Here is a 23,355-nt window from a genome sequence, read left to right on the forward strand (position 1 = left end):
TCTTTCACCGTAAGAAACAGCAGGCTTTGGTGAACAGTCATGGAAATTTTCAGGGCTCTGTGGAAATCCATCAAAAAGATATGACGAGAGAAAAAAATGGTTCATTTCCAGAGATTGAAATCTGAGCGAGGGACAAATTTCCACCCCTCAATCAAGTCTAACTCATCTCAGAATGGTAATAGGTGAGAAAATAATTCTTGAATTGTGAGCATCAGGAGTGTCTGAAGATATACGGGGACAAGCCTCATGTCTTAACTTCGCTTCGTTAAGGAGATATGACAATTTGAAAATGCCTCTCATTAGAGAAATCCAGCGGTGATTTTGAACAAACTCTCCATTGAGTTTATATGGAGAGTTTTCTGACTTTGTGTTACTCTGAGGAGATTTGCAAAAAATCTATAAGTCCCACAACAATGATAGTGACATTTTCTGAAAGCCAGCAAAAATACCTACGTTTTGATGTATAATGTGTGGGGCTTGAGTGGAAATTGAGCGAGTAGCAAGAAGTTGTTTGGACATGAAGAGAAAATTCAAACAGTTTCACTGTCCCCTCTGAGTTAATTGCATAGCAACCATAGCAACACATGTATTTTCTGAAAAATCACAATTTTGCAACTGAAAACTCAAAGAGGGATAAGATTAAAACGGTAGAAGATCTGAAAAAGCTGAATCATACAGGAATAGCCAAATCATTTGAGAACATTTTAAAGTTTGAATGAAGTTTCTAGGTGAAAGTATGAGGCAGTAGTTAAGTTTCAAAGACAAGAAAGTTTTAGCAGAATTGTGGAAGTTTCCCATTCATTTCAATGGGACAAATTAAAGGAAAAAAGTGTAATATTTTAAAAAGTATAATAGTAATAAACACCAAAAGTCATAGCCGGCATTAGCAGAAAGAGCAGAACAGTTTAGAGTTTGAACGGTGAAAATAGCACAAAAATTGTGGAAGTAGATCCACGGCAAAAAGTGTACGGAAACACCCGGAATAATAAAGAATAAAGAGAAACAGGAACTCAATAGTGTGGATGCCTATTAAGGCATCCACACAATAATAAAGAATAAAGAGAAACAGGAACTCAATAGTGTGGATGCTTAAAGCATCCACACAACTAGAAAAATTAGCATTTCCTGCGAAAATGCAGTGTGGATGCTTTAAAGCTGAAGCTGTATGCAAAAACTAGCTGAAAAGGCTGAAAAGTTGCAGAAATTGTAAAAACCTTGCAGAAGCAAAGGAACTTTGCTAAAATGGAATAACTTAGCAGAACTGCAATATCTTAGAGGAAACATAATACTTGGCAGAAATACAATAGCATACCAGAACTTAGCAGAAATATTGTAACTTACCAGAAACATGATAACTTCTCAAAAATACAAGAATTTAGGAGAAATAATATAAGATAACAGAAAGAATGTATTTAGCCAAAAATACTTAAGCATTACAGAAACACTATGATTTAGAAAAATAGTACAACAGAGCAGAAATACTGTGATTTACCAGAGACACTGTGTTGAACTATGAATATTGTAATTTTAAATCAATACTATGTTTCAGCACAAATACTATAATTTGACAGAAATACTATAATTTGGCAGAAATACCATGTTTCAGCACAAATACTCTGGTTTAGCACAAATATTATAACATAGCAGAAATACAATTATATAGCAGAAATGCTATATTTAGAAAGAAAAATATAATATAGTAGAAATAGTATGATTTAGCAGAAATACTACAATATAGCATAATAACAATGATTTAGAACAAATACTATGATTGAACAGAATAGTAATAACTTAAGTGAAAATACTGGAAAATGTAAGATGACAAGCTGAAAAAAAAAAACGGAACATGGTTAAGTTCCCTCAAAACTAATTGTTATTCACCTGTGAAAAAAAAATAAAGAAATAAAAATAAATTTAAAAAACAAGAAGGAACAGCCAACAGATACACACAAAATCAAATATGTATACACAAATGCACAGAGAGAGAGACACACACAGAGGGTCTATGCCAGTCAACCAGTCTGAATATATTATATTTTTTCCAACAATGAGATGCTGCCCTAAAGAGGGTCTCTCTCTCTCTCTCTCTCTCTCTCTCTCTCTCTCTCTCACACACACAAGATCCAATTCAGTCAACCAGTCTAAATATATTGAATTTGAATCTTACAATGAGATCATCCCATAAAAAGGCTTTCTCTCTCTCTCTGTCACACACACACACACACACACACACACACACACACACACACACACACACACACACACACACAGGGAGAGAGAAGCAAGTTTCATGCTCAGTCAAGCAGCCTGGGAGCTGCTCAATTTGAATCCACCAATCAGAGAGCCTGTGCACTTTTTCCCGCCAAAACAGGTGCACGCAGCACAAAGAGACACAGGATTTTTGCAGTCTATTTCTCATAGTGACGACTCCCCTCAAACAAATGACCATAATTTCCTAACCGTAGGGGCTAGAGCGGTCATTCTTACACCGTTTTGTTCAGAAGAGATGGGGGAATCTTCCAGTGTTGACAATTTATCATTAAAATGTGAATTATTAAAGATATTTGACTTCTAATGCACCATAACTGAGTAGAGCGAAGCAAAAACTGGCTTGACTTGCCCTCAAACAACGCTTTGTAACTCGAAATCTATTTGGAGTATCGATATCATTCTTTCACCGTAAGAGACAGCAGGCTTTGGTGAACAGTCATGGAAATTTTCAGGTCTCTGTGGAAATCCAACAAAAAGTTATGACGAGAGAAAAAAGTGGTTCATTTCCAGGGTTTGAAATCTGAAGAAATCTGAGCGACGGACGAATTTCCTCCCCTCAAACAAGTCCAACTCATTTCAGAACGGTAATACGTGAGAAAGAAATTCTTGAATTGTGAGCGTCACGAGTGTCTGAAGATATACCGGGACAAGCCTCATGTCTTAACTTTGCTTCGTTAAGGAGATATGACGATTCGAATATGCCTCTCATTACAGAAATGCAGCGGTGATTTTGAACAAACTCTCCATTGACTTTATATGGAGAGTTTTCCGACATTGTGTTGGTCTGAGGAGATTTGCGAAAGTTCTATGAATACCACAACAATGATAGTGACATTTTCGGAAACCCAGCAAAAATACCTATGTTTTGATGTATAATTTGTGGAAGTTGAGTGAAGATTGAGCAAGTAGCAAGAAGTTGTTCGGACATGAAGAGAAGACTGCAAAACCTTCAGTGGCACACTGGAAGCCAAGTGCATAGCAACCATAACAACGCATGTATTTTGTGAAAAATCACAATTTTGCAACTGAAAACTTTAAGAGGCATAAAGGTAAAACGGTAAAAGATTTGAAAAAGCTGAATCATACCTGAATAGCCCAATAATTTGAGAACATTTTAAAGTTTGAATGGTTGTTCTACGTGAAAATATGAGGAAGTAGTTAAGTTTCAGAAACAAGCAAATTTTAGCAGAATTGCAGAAGTTTCCCATTCATTTCAATGGGACAAATTAAGCTTAATATTTTAAAAAGTATAATAGTGAAAAATACCAAAAGTCATAGCAGGAATTAGCAGAAATAGCAGAATATTTTAAAATTTGAACGGTGAAAATCGGCTGAAAATTGTGGAAGTAGTTAAGTGCCAAAAAGTGTACGGAAGTCCCAAGAGGAACTCAATAGTGTGGATGCTTAAAGCATCCACACAATAAAGAGAAACAGGAACTCAATAGTGTGGATGCTTAAAGCATCCACACAAATATCAGCTTAAATACTTGGAGTTGTGATGATTTGCCTTTAAACTGAAATATATCAACTAAAGTTAGATAACTTACTCAAAAATATAAGCATTTCTGTTTCCCACACATTATGTCTAACCTCAAACTTGCAGCCAGTCAGGGATGCTGGCAGGCTGGAGAATAAATAACTTTAAATTGGCTGAAATGTGTCAAAGTCCATTTCAAGCAGCTCCATGTATATCAGTTATTTTGAAGATCTAAGGCTTTAACAACTGGTTTGGCTTCACATACAGTATATGCTGAGATTTGAAATGTCTGAGACTCTGTGGTGTCAAGGTTATCATGGATGACACATCCAATATTTAATGTTGCAGGTTGTATATATCGTTAATGTATTATATTAATTTTCATAGAAGTGTTTAAAAAGAGAATGAGCTGGAAATACACGTATATCCAAATAAGCTACACAGGGCTATTGTCTCTATAAATGTGATTATATTTAGCTTAATGAATCAGGGCTTTCTCTTATAGATACATTTGCACGACTTGATGCACTTGTGCACAGTTTGGTCCAGTCAGCAAAAAGTTTGTCAACATTAACATTTAGTGAATTAAACTCATGCTGATTCTTATATTAGTTCTACGAGAAGGCTGCCACACAGCCAACTCACAACAAGTTTGACAAGCTTAAATTTCTTGACAGTAGGAGTTATTCGATAAAATCCAGTTCATCTTGTTGCAAAAGCAATGTAATGAATCTTTATTTTTATTCTTGAACATATTTCCAGTCTTACCTAGCCCGTTACTGAGCCTGACATCTCAACAGCCGTGTAGGTTTCATTTAAAAGAAAGAACTGAATTATGTAGTGCACCTGTAAAGTACCTCCCAGGTTTTCTGGCAGTGAAACTGGCCTTTACAGCTCCGTCTCTTATATTATATTATCCTGTGGTTACATGCCATTTGACTTTCTGAAGCTTCTGTTCTCTGTCCGTGACTCAACATCTTGACTGGTACATTGACTCAAATTTTAAAATGACACCACAAAATTCATTCTGTGTTTGCTGGGGATTAAACGGTCCTTGAGCGGCCTTTGAGGAGTCTCTCATGATGCAGAGAGCTTTCTTCTTGCATTGATCCTTGAAACTGGTTTCCAAGTAGGGGAGTGAGATCCTGATGACCCCTTCAACCATCCTCACACACGGCAAAATCTTCGTGTCAGTCACCATGCAACTTATCAGAATGCTCTCAATAGTACTTCAGTAAAAGATGGTGAGGATTGTGTATATATATGTGTGTGTGGCTGCGCGTGTGTGTGTGGCTTCAGCATCTTAAGTACGTGCATCCTCTACCTAAGTCTCCTTGGCCAGGTGTGTGGTGTTGAGTTCCACAAGAGAGCGTCTCTGATGTAGACAACCAGGAATTTTGTGCTGCTGACCCTTTCCACGGTCAAGCTCTTGATTTGAAGTGGAGCATGCTCAGCTTTTGTTGTGTCCACAATCAGGTCTTGGGTTTTGTTGACACTAAGAGACAGATTGTTGTCTCCACACCACACCAGCTCCACCACTGCTCTGCCAGATGTTTCATCCTGTCTGATGATGGGTTTTATACTGCTGCATCAAACTAGATGAGCTGATTTGTGCTAAGAATTTGGCAGTGCAGTCGTGTGTCACCAAAGAGAGCCTTGAGGCGACTGTTGGTGTGATTTGGTATTTGATATATACCAAATATGTTTTTTTTAAAAAACTGAATTGAACCTAATTTAACTGAACATGAAAAATGATCCCCTACCCCACCCTCTGCTACAGTTTCAACTGAGCCTGGTCATGCTAAATCCTTGGCTATCCGTCACTCTGTCTTTACAGCTTTTTGTAAGCAACAAATACGAAAATCTCAATGGTTGTAATGACCCATCTCATTTTAGGAAAACAGATTGGACCTCGCTTACATAATATTCCGACTCCTTACGGAATTAAAAGTGAAGGGGCTGTGTTAGCTTTTATTGCATGATGAGAACCTGTTTCTACACGTCATGGTTTTTGATGGAAAACATCAAAGTAGCAATTAACTCTGCCATCAGTGAAGTGACAACCACTATTTGACCACCACTTTGAGCAGACAGACATGAAGAGGCCTGAGTGATTTCTTATGATACGTGCAGCCTTTGAAGTGGCAGTCATTGCTGAAGATTTTTTCCTCATTCTGTCATGTCAAATCTGACCTAGAGAGAAAGAGATGAGGAGTAGGGGATTATGTATTCCGCATTATGGCACAGTTATAAAACTTTCATCAGTGCCACAAGGCCAAACTCACTGTTGAGATGAGTTCTTGACATCAGAGACCAGTGTTTTTTAGCTCATGTAATTACGCACAGTGCTCTTTCAGCTATTTTAGCCCTCTGTTGCTCAGAGAAATATTTCATTTGGACGTCAAAGACTGTCTCATCCAACCCCACTCCGACATCCACTGGCCTCCATCTTGTGACAATAACCAAACTACCCAGTGAAACACAGAGACCTCTCACCATACACAGTAAAAAGGATTGTGGAAGACATATGATCGCGATACACCAGTTACATGAACCTTGCTGTTAATGTCTTTACCACAAGACTTAAAGATTTCATTTACAACAAAATTAAAACTGCAATAATACATTTAAAAAATGTTTTTGGAAGAAAATTCCTTAAATACATGAGACATATTGATCAGTATGCCTCACATATTTAAAGAGTTATTCATTTGGAGCATTGAATGCTAGGGTTGGGGACTGAATTAGATGGGTCCTACGGAGTACTAATTCATATGAAGTCATTCAGTGCCAAATTTCAGTATAAGAGGACATCTAGGCTAAGAACTACAAACACACATGGCAATGGCGGCAGCTGTGGGCCAAAAGCAGTCTCATCTGTGGTAATGCTTTTTAAAATTCAACACAGACAAAAATCTCTGCAACATTTGTAATGCTAAACTGAGCTAAGCTAAACTGAACTTTTTCCACTTTGTTAGTTGATGAAAGCACTTACATAGGGAAAGCACAGGAAAAAAGTGTTTGCATGAATGGGTGAATGAGGCAAGCTGTATAAAGTTTCTTTAAGTCCTACAAGTAGAAAAGTGCTAATTAAGAACTAGTCCATTTACCATTTCACCAAATTTATTATAAGCATGCCATTCAAAATAAACACATTAGTTAGGATAGTCTGTTAGTATGTAACCATCTCACTATAATGATTGTAGAGTGCGAATTAATGTTTTTACCCTAAAGCTTGACTTAGACCTACCTACATAGTGAATGGAAACTATTTTTGTCCCTACACTGCAGTCTTCCACGGCGTTGAAGTCATTGTGGCATTTGTTGATCCGACGTGGTTACATAGAACGTTGACGCATAGGATTAAAATTGGGTTCCAGTTATGCCGTAAGTTAAAACGTATATTTGACGCAAAGTATAATTCATATGTCACTCCTCTTAAACGCGTTAATCAATCTGGATGAAATTACTATATAAACTGCCTGGGGTACCATGATTATCAGCATCTATATCTCTTCAGGGAATTGCAGTTTAAAAAGAAGAATAAATATTTTTATTATTCATTTTTGGGTGTTTATGAACAACCAACTTTACCAACTGACCCCTGAGCGCCCAAGTGTCCCTGAAACCTGATTCAGGGATCCACTACTTCACTGTCACTCCCCGAAAGCTCGCTGTCCTCACTTTCTGAGGACAGAAAATGCACATTCCCTTGGTTTCCTTCAATAAAAGGTTTTTACGTCCGTGTCCTGTAATCACCAGTAGATTGTAAAGTAAAAAACATTGACTATGATCATATAAATGCACACAAACACATCTCTACACACATATGCTAGTGCATTTTATTGCCTGAAAAAAAACTAGGCTAACTGCACAGTGTTGCCTTGAGGCAACGAATGAAAATTAAGTTTTACTGTATAAATAAATTTTAAAAAGTAGAACAAACAATCAAATATGCTTCTTAACATATTCATGCACATACAAATATTTTTATATACATTTATTTCACTATAAACATGTAAAATAGTGATCTTTATCTTACCTCCTAATGGGGATGCCTCTCATGTACTGCAGCTTGCAGAAAGGGACCCCCCCCCCCAAATGAAAGTCACACCACCTTCAATTCATCATTTTATTGGAAAGAGATGTGCCTGGTAGCATTAGTTGAGAAAAAAAAAAAAACGTTTTTTTTTTTTTTTGTGAGGCATGAAAATGTGGTTTGCTGCCTTAGGGCAACGCTACGCAGTAGAGGGTTAGGGCGAAGTACCGAAAACATCAGTATTTTTTGCATCATCAGCTGAATGCATGCAAGTTTCAGTGCTAATGTGATGCAGTCTTAGCGGCTACAGCGTTACAGCTGGGCTTTGTGATCAGGAGATATTTTATTTTGTATTCTCATAATTAGTTATCATTGATTAATCATTTACCATTGTGGAATCTGATGACAGTATAATCTTTGTTTTATATCTATGGTAATCTGAGTAAAGATTAATGTATGCATATTATCATCATTGTAATCAAGTCTCAAATGGTATCCACAGCATTGTATTCACCGTCCATAACTGGAGGGTCCAGCAGGACCTTGTTCTAATTCATTTGCAGGCCTACATCAGAACATGCACATAGAGAGTTATGTAAACACGCACGTTCACCCTTATTTACACAGGGAGGTCATGTCAGGACATTCTCTAGTTGGACACACAGGCTCACAGAACTGCACAACATGACATGTCACACACTTCTTTTTCTCTAAAGTATCATCTGATGTTTGTATAAGGAGAACTTTGGACTATGGGGAGACTGTTATCATTTCCAGTAAGGTCTAACTGTGTGATGTCATCATGGGTTATATAAGGATGGGGAACGGTCCACTCTTTGGAGATCTGTGGCTGTACGCTTGTCTTCCCATGCTTCTGTCTTAGAAGTGTGTAATAAAATCACTATTTTTGTCACCTACACGGACTCGGCTGTTTTTCCTTCTTACCCAAACTGAACCAGACGTAACAACTTGGTGCCGAAACTCCGGTTGGGGAGGAAGGGAGCTTGCAGCTATCGTGTGGGTGACAAACAGGGGCGAAGGCCAGCAGCCTATCTGAGTGATGCCAGGCGACATAAGAAAGGTGAGTGCCACCTGTTGATTTTTATCCAAAGGCGCTATATTGGAAGTTAAAACTAAATTTAATTAAATAATATTCACTCAGTCTGGGTTTCTGGTGTTTGTCCATAGTGATTTTTTTTTTGGGTAATTTGTGTTTAAAGTTTGGGGAACATTTGACTGATAACATTTATTGCTGTTCATTGTGGGAGCGAATTTTAAGAGGTTTAAGAGGTTATATGAGGTTAAAATAATACGGTTTAAGGTGTGTGGAAACCGATGTGGGTGGCTGGATGCCAGCAGTCACCTGGGTAGTGTAGGGGATTTGATCCAATCGATTAGCAGAGACTGGGTCTCGGGCTTCAGATAAATGAAACTGGATGGCAGGGGTCCAACAGTGAGGCTTTTAAAACAAGTAAATTCGTTTAGGACTGAGAGCTAGGCTCTCTAAGAATGCAGTTGTTCAGCAGGTGGCACTGACCCCTAATCGCGGACGCGTGGTTAGGTTTTAGCCCGGTTTGGCCTCCCGCTGGGGACTTGGGACTCCCGGTTAATTGGCCAGGTAATCTACGAGTGATTGCCTTCTACTGCATTGATTGATCGACAGAGTTGGACTCGGCCGGGACCACACAACGTCGTTGGCCTGAGAGTTTTAAGTAAAGCTGAAGGCGTGGGTTTGATACTAGCGCCAGAGGTGGAGCTCCTTTCCAGCTACGGGAAACGGTTATAAAGTAATTAGAATTTAGTAATCTGACCGTTTTCAAGGCGGCGTACTTGAAACGTGTAATTGACCAGCAAGGCTAGGCCTGGGCTATAGGTGCTTTTAAATTAGTCAAAAAGTTAGGTGTAACCTCTTCTGGCATATGACGTCTATGCGGGCCCGTGTGTATATAGATTATAAATTACCTGTGTGTGTAAATAAGTTCTATAAATCTGTTAAATCTGAAACTCCTGCTAAAAACTTCCTCCTCTTGGTATAAACTATAACTATAACTTCCTCTCTACAAACTCTTTTCTTTTCTCTCCCTCTTTCTCTCAGTTGGGATTCTGTGTGTGTATGTGTGCTGGAGAAAAAAAAAAGGAAAAGGGTCTCTCTCTCTGTCTCTGTGAGAGAAAAAAGGTGGGGGCCGAGTGAGCCCGCGGGGCCGAGTGGGTCCGCGGGAGCGAGCGTGTATGCTGTATAGAGGAGAATGAGGAAGAAGGGAGTGAGAAGGAGCGAGTGAAAAAAGTAACCGAGTGTTTGGTGATTTTTTATTATTTCAGAGGCTCTGGGTAAGAGTTTTGAGTATATTGATTTAATTCTGTGGTTTTGGAGTTGGTGACTTTAGCTGTGAGAGTTGTGAAAAGAGCAGGTTTTTCTTTTGTTGTGATGTTAAGTATAAATTCAATAGACTGTGAGTAATCGGTGTTTTTCTGCCTATTGTGCTGCGTGGAAGACACAGAAGTGTAGAAATGTTTGTGGTTTATCTTTGTTTGACGTTTTATATAGAGTTGGTTGATTCAGGGTGATTTCTCCCGTTTAAGGGAGGAGTTGGATTGTGGGTATGTTAAAGCTTTGCTGTAGGGGTATGAGTGTGAATTTGTGCTGGCTTCACATGTTTAAATGGATGCATAGAAGTTTGTGAGTGAGAAATTGTTATGGTGGGGTTTAAAGTTAGTAAAGAGTTAAATCAACCCTCCTCAAGAGTTCAATAATTTAGGCAGTTATGTTTATACGAATACTAAATGTATGTTTAGTGTCTTCATACAGGTGTTTTTTCTTAACCTGGAAACCTGAGTACGGCAGCAGAAGACAGGCCAAGCTTTGGCTAAAAATTCACGGCTGGACACCAGAGTTGTCCCCACCCCTCCCGGAAAAAAAAAAGAGAGAATGAAGTTTTAGGCAGGTTTTTCTCGCTGAACTGCTCTGGGTGCTGTGTCCCTGAATCTCACCAGTGTTAACCTCTGGCGGAAGACATGGAGAAAAGGAAAAGATGTTCCTGGTAAATGACTGAAACAAATAAAACCACACACAACCAGAGAAAGGTATGAGAAGTGTGAGGAACAGACACATGTGCGTGTTAGAGAAATGCCTCATTTGAGAAGAAGTTAAATTAACCCATACACTGCATTTCGTTGCCCTGTACCTGTGCATGTGCAATGACAATAAAGTTGAATTCTATTCTATTTTATTCTATATACAGACGCACCCATACATGCAATGAAGAAACAGCTTACATACATGTGCACGTACATGCAAGATTAAAGTAGCGACACTTAACATACACCTGTTTTTAAATGATATAGTTTATACATGACTGACAAATAAACTCTCTGGGTTGCAAGACAACAACTTAACGTCAAAAGACAAAGACACTGGTCTGATGATTAAGTGAGGATACGACAAATTTAGTGGTTAAATTGGGACATGTTTTTGTTGATTGTTTAAGACAAATGACTACTGAATGGTAGAAAATTCCTTTTTAGGTTTCTAAACAGGATCTTAAGAATTTTAACACGTACCTGTGTTGTCCTGTCAACTTGAGGGGTTATGAGTTGATTATGTGGTGAGAAAAAACAAAAAAAAAAAGGGGGGAAAGGAGACCTCGTTGTTTCTCCCCTCTCGGGATAACACAGCCAACACAGCACAGCCAACACAACATCATTTTCCTGTTCGCCTGTTTTGTTTTGTTTTTGTTTTTTCTGAAAGCCGAAGCTGACCTGGACTCCTACCCTCCCCTCTACCATCGTTGCCCTCTCCGCGACCATCTTTGACCCTTTGACCCCTGAAGGCCACAGCAGCTGGACTCACAACAACAACTTGAGGATGTCAACAGTGCTGCAAAAAAGCGATCTCATGCAGCAGAGACGGAGAGCACTAAACCTAAAGCCCGTTTCACTACACGGGGGAAATTCCCAGACTGCGTCAGCTGACAGAGCTGTGACGAGACGCGCATTAAGCCCGGAGGAAAAGGGAGGGTGAGCAAAAGAATGCTGACCTCTGAGAAGAGCCGAACAGCAGAGCTGCAGAAGGCCGTGGAGCAGAGTAAGGACAACATAAATAGACTCTGATCTGACGTGGAAGGAAAAGACTCTGAGGTCTTTGCCAGAAATTGAGCATGGCTCCGGAGGAGCTGGCTGCTAATTGAACTCATCAGTCAGACTTGGAGTTTCACGTACAGGACTTGTAATCAGGCGGAAGCTTGCTGGAGCAGGAGGTCGTCAGACTTGACGCAAAGTTCCAACAGCAGGAGTAAACCCTGAAAGAGCTACAGAAGCAAAAGGGTCAAGTTACAAGGAGAAGATGCAGGCAGCTGCAACAACGGATGAAAACAGACCCAAAGAGGAGGGGAGGACCCCAGGGCATGCTTCAGGCCGCTGGTTTACCTAAACTACAGAACAGGAAGGTGATGAACACAAACATACACCAACACACGAACACACACTTCTGCAGGCGCCGACTTAGAATGAAGAGAAACACACACATGAACACTTATGCACTCGTTGAGGGAGTGAAAACTGATACATACCCATGCACCAAAATCAAAATGTTGATTTAATTCACTAAGAAGTGACACACAATGCTCCAAGCTGCTGCAATGAAGAATGCTTTACTGACAAAGGCTCAATGCTGCACACAACAAATTCAAATACAGAATCTGTTACAATAATAAGCCCAGAGGGCATTTGTGTGGTCTGGGGAGCAGAGTCCGGAGCGGTTTGGTTATGAAAACGATGCCTGTGCGAGATATCTGGGGCTTAAGGCCTCGACTCAATTGTTTACTGTACACCAAAAAGAAAAGAAAACAGCCTGAGCAGTGATGCAGAGTGAAAACGATGAATTAACAGTGTGAGTCTTATTTCAGAGCGCCACATCATTGTGATGGAGATTTAATAAAAGGAGGAACACACGGACAAAGAAGAAGAGAAAGGGGGGGCAGCCCTTGAGCACGATTACCTGAGGTATTAAAGTTCTGTACTAAATTCTGGTTTCCAGTGTGAGAAAAGTCACGCAGTGCCAGTAGTAGAGCTAGGTTGAGTGATGATTCTAAATTACTGTAAGTAAATCATCGTACACCCGTTCAAGTTTCATGATAACGGGGATCTAGACTTTGTTGAACCCTAGGCAATTTGAACAGGTAAGATTTGAGTGAATAAAAGTTATTGAATAAGTGTTGAGGTAAACTGGCAGAATTAAGAGAACTAAAACATTTCAAGAGCTCAAATTACTTAATATGGAAACGGTTCAATTTTGTTTCACGAACACAAAAATATATAGGTGTATGAATATGAAAAGGTTGAGGTGGTGTTGATTTGACTCTGTTTAGGTTTAGGTTTGGCATTTTTACTGATAGGAGGAATATTCAGTGACAAGTCCTAAGACCCGGGCGTCTGCATTTTTGTTTTTGTTATCTTTCATTTTATTTTGTTTTATATTTTGAACAGTGCACTGATTTTTGTTTGTGAATCTTTTCTTTAAGCAGATCTGCACATCGGAAATTACAAGCGTTACACGTCGGCGAGAAAATTGTTGTAAGTGAGTTTCTCCGCATTGAAATTGGCTCTGGAGGAAACCACTTATGGGGACAATTAGAAAATGAGAGTCCCTGTCTAAAAAAGGATTCAGCGAGGTAATCCGATCTCAAGTTCTTCTTTTTCTTTTTGAAATGAGCTCATTTTGCTGAGGGCGGAAATCTAAATGCGGCGATGGTTTCCGCTATCAGCAAAGAAAGAAAAAATGGATGAATGAATGAATGGATGAAAGACTGGAAATAAAACAAACGGACTGACTGGTAAAAGCTGACAAGACTTGACTACGACTTAAGGTTAACCTCCACCGAGATAGAACAAGAGGGTGGATGAATTTATGTGTGATTCTTTTTACAGGAAATCTTTTTATAGCACCTCTGGAATGTGGATGGGCTGCTAATGTTTGCTTTGCTGTGTTAAGAATGTGTGAGGAGGGTGCAGTAGAAAACAGACAAGTGACATGAAAACAAGTAATAATAACAAATAACTAATTTGGGGACAGTTTGACAGAGCTCACTAACTGGCCAATTAGGGAGCTCTTGGTAGGGATACACAAGTGGAGTAACATTGCCCAAAGGGTGAATAAAACAAATTGTGGCAATAATAGTGATTTAATGATCAGAGAAATCCTGAACATGATACTTGTCTGTTGTGCTGAATCTTTTATTACTCTTATGATTTGCAGGTGGTTGTAAATAAGCTGTTTGCTTTAACAGGTTTGCTTTTTAGCTGAATTGCAAAATACAACTAGAACAATTAATTGAGACTAATTAAAACTAACCTGACACTGAGGAGGTTCTATATAAGGAAGAATTAAAACAGGTATAAAGTGCATTTGATCTTTAATTGCAGGTGTGACCATGAAGATTTTTGGTACGTATTGCAGGTTGTTGCTCATTATAGAATTGTGCTCAGGTTCATAAAGGCAAAAGCTATATAGGGGGTCTATGATTTGGTTTGTGTTTTAATAATTTAGGTATGGCAAAATTAAAGGTTTTTAGACAATTTACGGGACCAGTGAGAAGCATAATTAGATGATCAGAAACTGAGTACTACACTTAAGTTGGAATTAAGAATGCCCAATTTGTTTGAGGTCTGTTGTTCACTTTTATACACACATTGCAAATGTGCTTATAAGGAGACGGGATGGTCCAGTTGACGAAGGATCGGATTGATATATTGGAGGTATTGACTTCAAGTGAAGAGGGTTAAATGCATGCACGCTTACACACATAGAATCGGAATCAGAATCAGAATCAGATAAATCAGTCACATAGGCATAGCATAGGATTGGAATGAACAAAGTCAACAACATTAGGTTAGGAGAGCCAGCGAGGGAGATGTGTTGGCTTTCTGTCTCTTGCAGAGAAAGGAATAGACACCAGAACAATGAGGTCTCGGGGAATGCTTGGATGAGACGTGAGCGGAGAGGCGTCAGGGATCATCTTGAGCAGAACAGCGGAAATGGCACAGAGAGCTGTGCTACTGAGCTTCCAGGAGAAGGAGGGAGCGTGCCAAGCTCCGGAAGTAATAGTTCTGTTTCCGGTGGTCTCAAGGTGAATGAGCAGAGGGGAGCTCAGGGAAAAGCTCATTCCAAGTCACAACACGGGTGGTAAAACAGAGGCAGAATAATCCTCTGCAACGCGGCTGGCTCACTCAGTAGTCTACCTGGGGAGTTGAAGAAAGAAGAATCCGAGGGCATCCGAGGAATGTTGATGATCGGGTGTTGTTTCATTCCTCTGCTAAGGCGTGTCTTGGTAAAATTGGTAAGCAGGGCCCTAGACTCTGGTCCAGCTGGGTCAGCTGGTCCGGAACATATGATGCCGTTGCTTGGACGGAGGAGTGACACAATATCTCTAAATGTTGGCCTTTTTTCTAAAGGCCAAAGAGGAGGAGTGTGATCAGGAGATATTTTATTTTGTATTCTCATAATTAGTTATCATTGATTAATCATTTACCATTGTGGAATCTGATGACAGTATAATCTTTGTTTTATATCTATGGTAATCTGAGTAAAGATTAATGTATGCATATTATCATCATTGTAATCAAGTCTCAAATGGTATCCACAGCATTGTATTCACCGTCCATAACTGGAGGGTCCAGCAGGACCTTGTTCTAATTCATTTGCAGGCCTACATCAGAACATGCACATAGAGAGTTATGTAAACACGCACGTTCACCCTTATTTACACAGGGAGGTCATGTCAGGACATTCTCTAGTTGGACACACAGGCTCACAGAACTGCACAACATGACATGTCACACACTTCTTTTTCTCTAAAGTATCATCTGATGTTTGTATAAGGAGAACTTTGGACTATGGGGAGACTGTTATCATTTCCAGTAAGGTCTAACTGTGTGATGTCATCATGGGTTATATAAGGATGGGGAACGGTCCACTCTTTGGAGATCTGTGGCTGTACGCTTGTCTTCCCATGCTTCTGTCTTAGAAGTGTGTAATAAAGATCACTATTCTGACATCTACTGAGACCATGCAGTCGTTTGTCTTCTCCTCAAAACTCGAATCATGACAGCTTCATCCACGATGTTGGTAACAACTTTCACATATAAAGCATACTGGCCCAGCAGAGAGTCTGTATAACGCAACATGCTGTAAATAAAGAATCGGTGAAAGCTCAAGACTCTAAACATGACTTGCTCCCATCTAGTTTATGTATTCAGCATAAGTTACCATGGTGATTTTTCCTGGTGAAAAGAGAGCCACCTTGATAGAAGGTAGAAGAAAACAGACTTTAAGCTCTACATAGCATTGTAGCACACATCTTTGGTGTTGTGTTTAAGAATTTTCAATCAGAAAATATTGACAAATTTTGTAAGAAAAAAACAAAACATAAATTTGTTATTTTAAAATAAGTAAAGTACTGAAAAAAGGTTATTGAGAGATACTAGAGAACTATGTAGATAAATAAATATACTGAAAATGACTAAAGTTCATCATATACATTTAATAAAGAAACATTGTTTTATAAGAGTCATTTCTTAGCTTTTATTCATTCATATCAAATAGCTTTATGTTTCAGGGAAACTTCTCCATGTGCCAAGAATCAGCCACATTAAGTGGAAGAAAATATGTCACAATGACTGATCTTCTTTCCCATGTCCCAAATGAGCTACTGACATGACAACCAGGTTCATTTATCACACAGGGAAGTGAAAGGGAAATGAGGAAAATGAGGCTGGCCTTTAACATTTTCTTAACAAGTGTCACACAGGAAATGATGTCAAAACTCAAACTTTACTACATTTGCTCTGGACTTTTGATCTATGGAAAATGTCTGTATAAAAATTAGTGGTGCAACGGATCAAAAATCTCACGGTTCGGATCGGATCACGGTTTTAAGTCACGGATCGCATCAATTTTCGGATCAGCAAAAAAAAAAGAAAAAAAGAAAAAAGACAAAAATTGAACATTATTTACTTATTGAAGTATTTTTTTTTCATTCCACGCAATTATAAAAAAAAAAAAAAAAAAAAAAAAGGTACAATATAGGGAGTACAGTCTTTGTATCTACCACTCAATTCAATTCAATTTTATTTATAAATCTCCAAATCACAACAACAGTCGCCTTAAGGCGCTTTATATTGTAAGGTAGACCCTACAATAATACATACCGCTCATTATATCGTACTCTGCTGTGATATAATGAGCTGTCACGGTCACGTAGCTTTCCGTTGCCCTGGAGGTCCACCCATTTGTAGTAGTTAGGGCAACAGAAGATGCCTGGGACAGTTCAGCCATAACTTAAATCTTCTCCTGCTCATACATGCTTGGAACGATCTTGCCACTAAAGTGGACGCGAACGGGATATCATAGTTTAAACCCCTTGTTTTGCACAACGGAATACGGCCTCCAGTCTGCAGCTAAACACCCCAATAGCTTTTGTAATAGCTTTAGCCCGGTCGGACTGGGCAGCAAAGGGCTGCTTAAATACCGCAAACTCCTCCGCTCCTCCACTTGGACCGCTAGCGCTGGCCATAACTATAGCTTGACCCACCACGCGCACCATACACATACTTTTTTTCTTCTTCTTTTTCGAATCTTCGGATCACGTGCGTACCAAACCGTGGAGTGGGATCGGTTCGGATTACGGATCAACCATGATCCGTTGCACCACTAATAAAAACTATACATTTCATTTGTCAACTGTAAATCAAAAGAGTACATGTGAAAACTATCATTTCATTAGCAAAGAGACCATAAATTACAATCTTTCATTCTGTTAAACTTAAATGCTGCGATGATTTTATGACACCTTAAAAAGCGAGATCACAAATTATAAAACCTTTTCAAGTAGCTTCTTTTGAATAAACCAGGTGCAGTTATAGTAAACTGTGGCATATGAAAATACATATTCACATATTCAAACAGGTCCTTTTCCTGATCTGCTTCACATTTGTTTGGAAATGTGATTATGAAATGAATATATCTCATGACAATATTTACTTTTAATTTCCAGTATTATTTAGTTCAAAAGCAAGTAGTAAATGGTGTACAGTTCAAAACTGTAACAGACTAAAACATCCATGGACTGCTTTCCTTAAGGATAAAAAAGGCCTGTAGTAGATCAATCAGTTACACAAGGTTTCTGATTACCTTGTCCCTCACATCTTCAATAAACTTCAACAAATTACCAATTCCCCTAACCTCTCGACATTTGTCACATAAAAACAAACAAAAACAAAAAGACAGGTTCCACAAATATCATAATTAACTTACTTTCCTTTTTCCTCTGGAATAAAAGTTACTTCCTTTGTACTGTCACAACATTCTCAGCCCACATAGATAAAACGCCAAAGTTTAATAACTTACACTGCTTGGTTTTCTTTATCCCCTGAAAGCAATTTTTCCTTTGCTGAGTCCTGAGGGACTGTGTTGGGACTCTTCTTCATTTCTAGACTTTTTATCCAAGTATAAGCAGACGAACCACCAAGAACCATCATGTTACTGGTCCACCACAGCAGGGTTTTAGTGGAAGAGTTGTACACTACTGCGATGACGGTCTGTGCACAGGCCTTTGCAGTCCCTGAGACATTATGCGTGAGCGGGCTTGTATATTTGATCTGGAGCCCTGTAACATAGCCTATGGCGAAACCAAACACTCCTCCGAGAGTCATCATTCCCCAAAAGCTGATGTCAGTGAGACGGCTGAACTTGATGAGCTGGCCCAACTCTCCGAACACAAGGATGAGAGGGAGGAAGAGGACGCAGGCGTTAATGTTGTTATAGTAGGACAGTTTCCAGATGTTTCCATCCAGGGCAGGCATTACCTTCTTAGTATAGATGGCATTGAGAGAGACGCAGGCGCTAGCCAGCACCCCAAAAAATATGCCTGTCCAGGAGAGGGACCCTGTGATGCCTTCCTGGTCCACACCAAGCCAGAAACCACCTGGAAAGCACAACATACAATCAAATATTTTAAACACTTAAATATCTAGTATTTCATTTTTAATCTACACCCATTCAGTGTAACCCTATCCTGTCACTGTAACACTGCGTGTGGCAAAAAAAAAAAACCCAGCTCAAAACAATGTGACAAAGGATGGAAACTGCACAGTCTTAGGGTGATATGAAGTGTTGCAATGTTTATGAATGTTAACATACACGAGGTATGAGTGTATGCATGTGATCAGTGTGAATTGGGAGGGTGAGCAGAGCAGAGAAGAGCCAATGAGAGGTTCTGGTAAGGCTGTTTCATGGTGCCTTAAGTCCAGCCTGTTCAGGTGTGCTACATAAACTAGGTCAACTCCACCCACCAGTTTCCTGGAAGTGATTAGAACGAGAAAGCCAACATGGAAAGTGAGCCCTGTGGCTGTCACATGTGGTACAGCTCTGCACACGCACGCAGTTTGTGTCAGGAAACAGGGACACACCAGGGAGTTTATTTCCCACTTCCAGGTTATTGTAGAAACTGAGTTTCTGTGACAACCTGACCTACTTCTAAGGTGCATGAAAAAAAATATAAAAAAAGAGAAAAGAGTGTAATCTGACAATGTGAAAATTCCATGACAATGCCCATTTCTAGGCTATCCCAGTATGGAAACATTTTGAATAGTATAGTATTAACACTATAACTTTTCCCTCCCTAAAATTTGATGCAGTTCTCTAAAATCGAGTATTATCCAGGCTGTATTTACAGCACAGCAAACTAAAAACTTCTATTGGCCTGCAAACCTTCTGAGTGTTATATTTCATATTTTCTTCGTTTCATACAGTTCTGTGCAAAAGTCTTAAACAACCCTTCATTTCTTCACATTTTGCAAGCGAAATGTAAGTAGGTGCAGAAAATTTGCAAAGATTTGCACATGGGTCACCATGGCAGGCCTGAACTGTCAAATCATAGTATGGCAGTGAGTTTTAGAGAGGAACGAAAAAAGCTGCCTGTCAGCAGCTAGTGAGTAGTAACAAATGCTTTGTCTTTTGAGATGTGGCGAGGTACGATAGACGTATTCCAGGCTAGCAGTTATCCATGAAATGAAGGTAAAATTTTCAGGTTCTCCACTCACAGCACCGTCTTCCTGTTTTTACTTTTGTTGCTCCCGCCTCATAAACGTTTGGCCAATATGCAGACTGAAAATTGTCACGTGATTTGTAGTGAAGCATTTCGCTTGGAGTTTACAAACTCACGAACTGATTCAGACCAGAGTAAACGAATTACAGCTGAGAAAACGCTCTATTTTAAAAGTGAGATATAGATATATATATAGTCATTATTATTATTATTATTATTATTATTATGATGCAGAACCGAGTGTCCGTTTCCACCACTGTTGGTGTCATTTAGCTTTCTGAAAGGAGAAACTAAGTGCAGACTTATTTACAGCCAGTGACCAATTATCACGTGCAAATCATTATAAGGAACATGTCAGGGTAAACGCACCTAATATGATCCCACAGCACGCCAGAGCCCTGAAAGACGTGGTTTGTTTCAGGATAATGTACGATAACAGCACATTGAAAACTGTGCTCAGAGAGCGGCCGATCGTGTAGAAAGCCACCCCGAGATGTTTCAGGCACAAGTTGTTGAAGGTGATCATGCCGATGAACACGATGGACAGCGGTAGGACCTCCCGGGACAGCTTCACGTCAAACCTGACCGAGGGGAAGTCGATGAGTCGGGGGCACATTTTTGATAGCAGCTGCATGAGCCAGCAAAGTGCCACAGTGACCACACACTGATAAAAAGTGACGAACAACGGCGCGTCCAAGTCTTTGTTGTCCAGCAGGTGATTATTGAGGAACACCATCGTTATCGAGATAAACCAGTATAGCGCAACCACAGCTGCTATTCTCACTGCTCGAAATACGAAAGTCTCTCTGGATTCGTCCCGGTCCATCATTTCAGAACCGCTCAAAGCCATCCTCAAGATGCTGGAGCGCTTCAGCTGTGTCCTGTTCATGCAGATGAAGAAAACGAACCTGAGTAAAAGCTGGGACATTTACATGAGCTAATACGCCGCTCAAGACCAGCAAACTGACTGTATGAAAAAGCCAAACATGGCTGCTGTTTGGTCAGTGCCGTCATCAAAGAGATTTCCGATCTGATCTTTTCAACATAAAAGCCCAATTCAAGCCTGTCAGAAATCGTTTCGTATTCCCATTAAAAATACTTTGCAAACAGATTTTATTTTTTACTCTGCTTTAACAGGCTAATTGCTAATCTTTGGCTTCTGTTGTTAAAAAGTGAATACTGTAAATCGTTATTATTGTATTCTCTTCTTTCATTAAGTGAACATTTGCTCTAAGCTTTACGTTTACTTTGAAAGGCTTCGGCTCCAACCGGAAGACTCATTAAGCGCCACAACTTCCTTGTTTGAACGACCTCTATTTAATTTAAAGACATGCCCAGTTTGTCCCTGCCAAACAAACAACTGCCAAAAATCTTTGTATGTACAGGACATTTGGCATGTACTTACATACTGTTTTCAAAACTGTTAAACTTATGGCCAAAACAATAACACAATGCAAAACTTAAAAAGACAGCAAAATTCAACAGCAATATTTTATTGAAACATATTTTAAATCTAAAAATGCAGTTTAACCAGCCACAGCTGATTCTCATTGTAGATGAACATCTACACAGGTGTTACTCCTTCAATTTTTCAACTCCTTCAATTCTGGCATGCCAGAAGATTATTTCCTAGGTGTATTGCCCTAGATGACATAAGATGTGATATGGATGAGAACCTGTGGCCAAATGGAGAAGACCGAGTAGATTAGCATTACTATTGTATGTGTATCAGTGGATGGTGTGTATACAAATTCTTGTATTTTGGGATTACTTAGTGCAAAAAAATAAAAATACATAAACAAATATTAACGAATTCTGCATGATGTCTGATTCATTCCAGTAACATATATTGAAATTATAAAGAGAGATGTGTCCTTGTTTTACACAAGAAAACACTGTGTAATGCTACATGTTGTTAGTGTTTTTTAGCTCATTGTTTTGTGGGTGACAAAGTGTGTTTGTCGACTGTCAACCTTAGTGTTCTGGAAGAATGAGTTTATTTGAGACCTGAATAAAGTGTTTTGGTAGTTGTAGTGCATTTTGAATGTGAAATGAACTGCTTTGCCAAGCTGAAGGTCAGTTAGGAGAATTGTGTGAAGAGTTTTGCAAAAGTGACCTAAGTATTGAGAAATGTGTCCTAGCGGCTGTAAAAAACTGTAATAGCACCAGTTATTGTGCTGTGTTGTTTTCTGAATCCTGACTGATGTTGGGAAAGAACTGAATTTTTGTCCAAAAAGTCTTTCAATTGTTCACTAATGAACTTTTCTAGAACTTTTGCTAGAACACACAATTTAGATATGGGCCTGTAGTTATTAACATCTGAAGGATCACCTCCTTTCAGCAAAGGGAGAACATAGGCAGATTTCCATATTACAGGGATCTCACTGTTTGAGAGGCTAAGATTAAAAATGTAAGTTATTGGTTCTGCTATAAAATCTGCAGCCAACTTAAAAAAATAGGGATCAAGTTGACTGGTCCTGCAGATTTATTTAGATCCAACAGATTTAAAGCCCTGTGGACCTCAAAAACATTTAGTGGAGAAAAACTGAAGGGTTGGACCACAGATTCAGTTTAAACGGTTGCAGAGAGAGCCTCTTGTTGATTAAGCTGTTTTAAATCTGGATATAAAGATTCAAATAGAGATCCTGAAGAAACAAAATGCTCATTAAAGCAGTTTAGAATGTCACATTTCTCTGTTAAAGTGCAGGAGTCTTTTACAACAAAAGTTGGCATCTCATTTGTAGTTATGTCCCCATAAGAAGATTTTATTATTTTCCAGAATTTTCTAGGATCGTTCAAATGTTTAGTAGTATTTGAAAGATAGAATTCTGATTTGGCCTTTTTAATTAAGGAAGTAGAACAGTTTCTGAGCTGTCTAAAAATCAGCCAATCCACTTCGGATTTAGTTTTTCTGGCCTTAGCCCAGGCAGCATCCCTTTTTTTGAGTAGACTGGAGAGCTGAGGAGAAAACCAAGGGTTGTTTCTGCATTTTACTCTAAATTTGCGGATGGGGGCATGTTTATTTATAATTTTGATAAAAGTATCATAAAAATAATTCCATGCCAGCTCAAGATCAGTTGTCAGGTAGATTCTACTCCAGTTATAGTCCCATAAATCATGAAAGAAAGCTTGCTCACAGAAATGCTTAAAATCTCGTTTAAAAACTATTTGTGGCCTTGATTTTGGGAGCTTCGATTGTCTGACTACAGCTACCACACAGTGGTCACTGATATCATTTGCGAAAACCCCAGTGTGAGAATATTTATACGGCATATTAGTTAAAAATAAATCAATAAGTGATGACTTTTCTGGGCATTTAAGATTTGGACGAGTTGTGCTGTAAATTAGTTGTGTGAGATTATATGAATCACACATGGATTTAAAACTGTCTGAGGCAGAGGACAACTAGTCCCAGTTGAAATCTCCAGCCAGCACAATTTCATTAAAATCTAAAGTAGATAGTTGTTCAT

The 23,355-nt window shown here is 39.2% G+C and overlaps 1 protein-coding gene across 1 annotated transcript; it reads right to left on the bottom strand.

Annotated features, from left to right (window-relative positions):
- Positions 1-16,847: 16,847 nt before the first annotated feature.
- slc35c1 (solute carrier family 35 member C1) lies at positions 16,848-20,865 on the bottom strand. The gene is made up of 2 exons (XM_085357585.1): positions 20,255-20,865; positions 16,848-18,763 (listed from the first exon to the last, which is right to left on the bottom strand). The coding sequence occupies exons 1-2, from the start codon at positions 20,811-20,813 to the stop codon at positions 18,183-18,185; spliced, it is 1,140 nt and encodes a 379-aa protein (XP_085213711.1). The 5' UTR covers positions 20,814-20,865; the 3' UTR covers positions 16,848-18,182.
- Between the last annotated feature and the right edge of the window lie 2,490 nt (positions 20,866-23,355).

The sequence above is a fragment of the Diplotaxodon limnothrissa genome, linkage group LG1, assembly GCF_057381915.1.
Source record: "Diplotaxodon limnothrissa isolate DT_005_m linkage group LG1, D_limnothrissa_male_GT1.1, whole genome shotgun sequence".
NCBI lineage: Eukaryota > Metazoa > Chordata > Actinopteri > Cichliformes > Cichlidae > Diplotaxodon > Diplotaxodon limnothrissa.

Bases quoted from the DNA above. Each gene is read 5' to 3' on its own strand.
- slc35c1 (XM_085357585.1), bottom strand. From the start codon at position 20,813: ATGTCCCAGCTTTTACTCAGGTTCGTTTTCTTCATCTGCATGAACAGG. The intron at 18,764-20,254 runs GTGCGTTTACCC...TGTGCTTTCCAG, and splicing joins GTGCTGTGGGATCATATTAG to GTGGTTTCTGGCTTGGTGTG.